General features: G+C 38.3%; 1 protein-coding gene across 1 annotated transcript in view; it reads right to left on the bottom strand.

Annotated features, from left to right (window-relative positions):
* The window catches only part of usp11 (ubiquitin specific peptidase 11), a 20,901-nt gene extending 17,880 nt beyond the window's left edge, over nt 1-3,021 (bottom strand). The window contains exon 1 of the mRNA XM_046870829.1: nt 2,820-3,021. Coding sequence (XP_046726785.1) covers nt 2,820-2,935 — 116 coding nt within the window. The 5' untranslated portion in view covers nt 2,936-3,021. The remainder of the gene's footprint in view (nt 1-2,819) is intronic.
* Between the last annotated feature and the right edge of the window lie 345 nt (nt 3,022-3,366).

The following is a 3,366-nucleotide window of genomic DNA, read 5'->3' as shown; positions in this document are numbered from 1 at the left end:
TAAGAACCCTAGACGTTGCGTATAAAAGGTACAACGATGTCACTCCATAGTACGTACTTCTGTAAAGCTGCAAACCAGAAAATCATGCTCTTGAAAAAAGTACCTGAAGTCCCTCCAGCATGCATTTTCACGCTATGGTCAAAAGTATTGGGACACCCGACGTTTACAGCCATACGAAATTGTATAGGACGTCATTGGATGCGCTTAGCATTACATTTTCCCTTTATTTGAACTTGAAGACCTAAACCTGTTTCAGCATGATGGTGCACAAAACCAGCTCCATGAAGATCTCCTGCTATAGAGCTCTGACTTCAACCATATTGAACATGAATGAAAAGGAATGCTGACTGCACTCCAGGCCTCCTCACCTCACACACACACACACACACACACACACACACACACACACACACACACACACACACACGTAGCTGAATGAGCAGAAAATCCAGTGGAACATCTCAGAAGAGCAGAGATTATTCTAACAGCACTAATATAATTATGTAATATGCTCTATGTAGTGTACTGTAATATGCTCTATGTAATATGCTCTATGTGGGGTACTGTAGTATGCTCTATGTAGGGTACTGTAGTATGCTCTATGTGGGGTACTGTAGTATGCTCTATGTAATATGCTCTATGTGGGGTACTGTAGTATGCTGTATGTAATATGCTCTATGTGGGGTACTGTAGTATGCTCTATGTAATATGCTCTATGTAGTGTACTGTAATATGCTCTATGTAATATGCTCTATGTGGGGTACTGTAGTATGCTCTATGTAGGGTACTGTAGTATGCTCTATGTGGGGTACTGTAGTATGCTCTGTAATATGCTCTATGGGGTACTGTAGTATGCTCTATGTAGGGTACTGTAGTATGCTCTATGTGGGGTACTGTAGTATGCTCTATGTAATATGCTCTATGTGGTACTGTAGTATGCTCTGTAATATGCTCTATGTAATATACTCTATGTAATATGCTCTATGTGGGGTACTGTAGTATATGCTCTATGTGGGGTACTGTAGTATGCTCTATGTAATATGCTCAATGAAGGGTACTGTAATATGCTCTATGTAATATACTCTATGTAATATGCTCTATGTAATATGCTCTATGTAGGGTACTGTATGCTCTATGTAATATGCTCTATGTAGGGTACTGTAGTATGCTCTATGTAATATGCTCTATGTAGTATGCTCTATGTGGGGTACTGTAGTATGCTCTATGTAATATGCTCAATGAAGGGTACTGTAATATGCTCTATGTAATATGCTCTATGTAGGGTACTGTAGTATGCTCTATGTGGGGTACTGTAGTATGCTCTATGTAGGAAGCTCTTTGTAGGGTACTGTAATATGCTCTAAGTAGGGTACTGTAGTATGCTCCATGTAGAGTACTACAATAGGCTTTATGTAGGGTACTGTAGTTTGCTCTGTAATATGCTTTATGTAGGGTACTGTAATATGCTCTATGTAATATGCTCTATGTAGGATGCTGTAGTATGATCTATGTAATATGCTCTATGTAGGGTACTGTAGTATGCTCTATGTAATATGCTCTATGTAGGGTACTGTAGTATGCTCTATGTAGGAACCCCTTTTTAGGGTACTGTAGTATGCTCTTTGTAGGGTACTGTAATAGGCCCTATGTAGGGTACTGTAGTTTGCTCTGTAATATGCTCTTTGTAGGGTACTGTAGTTTGCTCTATGTAGAAAGCTCTTTATAGGGTACTGTAGTATGCTCTATGTAATATGCTCAATGTAGGGTACTGTAGTATGCTCTATGTAATATGCTCTATGTGGGGTACTGTAGTATGCTCTATGTAATATGCTCAATGAAGGGTACTGTAATATGCTCTATGTAATATGCTCTAAGTAGGGTACTGTAGTATGCTTCATGTAGAGTACTATAATAGGCTCTATGTAGGGTACTGTAGTTTGCTCTGTAATATGCTCTATGTAATATGCTCTATGTAGGGTACTGTAGTATGCTCTATGTAGAGTACTGTAATAGGCTCTATGTAGGGTACTGTAGTTTGCTCTGTAATATGCTCCTTGGGTGGTACTCTAGTATGCTCCATGTAGGCAGCTCTTTGTAGGGTACTGCAATATGCCCTATGTAGGGTACTGTAGTTTGCTCTGTAATATGCTCTTTGTAGGGTACTGTAGTTTGCTCTGTAATATGCTCTTTGTAGGGTACTGTAGTATGCTCTGTAATATGCTCTATATAGAGCAGTTCTATAGGTCTTAGGCAAACATTTGGGACACAAGAAAGCAAATGCTCATTCCTTTACTAGTCTCTATACTCTTTATACTGTAACTCTTTATATAATTGATTCTAAAACTTAAATTATTCACTTCCAATCTACAATATTAATCCAAATCTTTATAAATTAACGGAATAAGCGTCCTGACAGTTATGACTTTTCAACCAACTTCTTTTTGTACAAAGAGAGAAACATATAAGCGGTGAGTTAAAAGGAAAACGAAACCGACATGACAGTAAAACCTAGTTAGCATGCTAGCCAAGTCAGAACCAGTGGCTCTTGTTTTAAAGTATATTTAAACACTACAAACATTATTCAAACTTCCAAATCAAATCATTAAACCCGAGTTATAAGCCGTAAAAGGACATTAATTGCGGTGTATAAAGCGAATTGGGTATTAGATTTGACCTGAATTCCTGTAATGCTACGTCTGTCAGAGCATACTACTCTATCCGTACTACCAAGTATGCCACGCTAGTGCGCAACGCTATAACAACGCATACTACTTAGTACGCTAGTATGGTTAGCGCCAAAGCTGTAGTGCCAGTCTTACCAGCAGTCCCCGAGCCGGAGCTCCTGGTCCCGGATTAAACTCTCGATTTCTTGCCGCTGTGATTCCAGCCCAGGAGGCTCTGTAGCCGCCGCGGTGCTGCTAGAAGCCATGACCATAAGTCATAAATATTTTTTTAACAGCTCTTAGAGTCACCCGCTGCATAGAAACACCGGATTGGTATATACCGGAAGCAGGAAGTACATTTTCTATGACAACTTCCTTATTCCAGAAGGCGGGAAGGAGGAGCGCGAGCGATAGGGCGTGGCACGTGTTCTGTGTTTCTTGGAACTGTTACTTTTTTCATTGCATAAATTAAACCAATTAATTAATTATTTAGTAATTAATAAATTATTTAATCCATTTTTCTTTATTTATAGTTTCACCTCCACTTTTTACTCAGTAATAATAAAAACAAATAATAATAATAATAATAATAATAATAATAATAACCTGTGCATGTACCTTGTGCAATGACTTTAAAGATGAATCAATTCGAATCTAATTAAATCTAATTAACTGGTTTATACTGAATATTTTTATACCGTCT

This window comes from Silurus meridionalis, chromosome 17, assembly GCF_014805685.1.
Source record: "Silurus meridionalis isolate SWU-2019-XX chromosome 17, ASM1480568v1, whole genome shotgun sequence".
NCBI lineage: Eukaryota > Metazoa > Chordata > Actinopteri > Siluriformes > Siluridae > Silurus > Silurus meridionalis.
The sequence above is the reverse complement of the archived record's forward strand: the minus strand, read 5'-3'. Positions and strand labels throughout refer to the sequence as shown.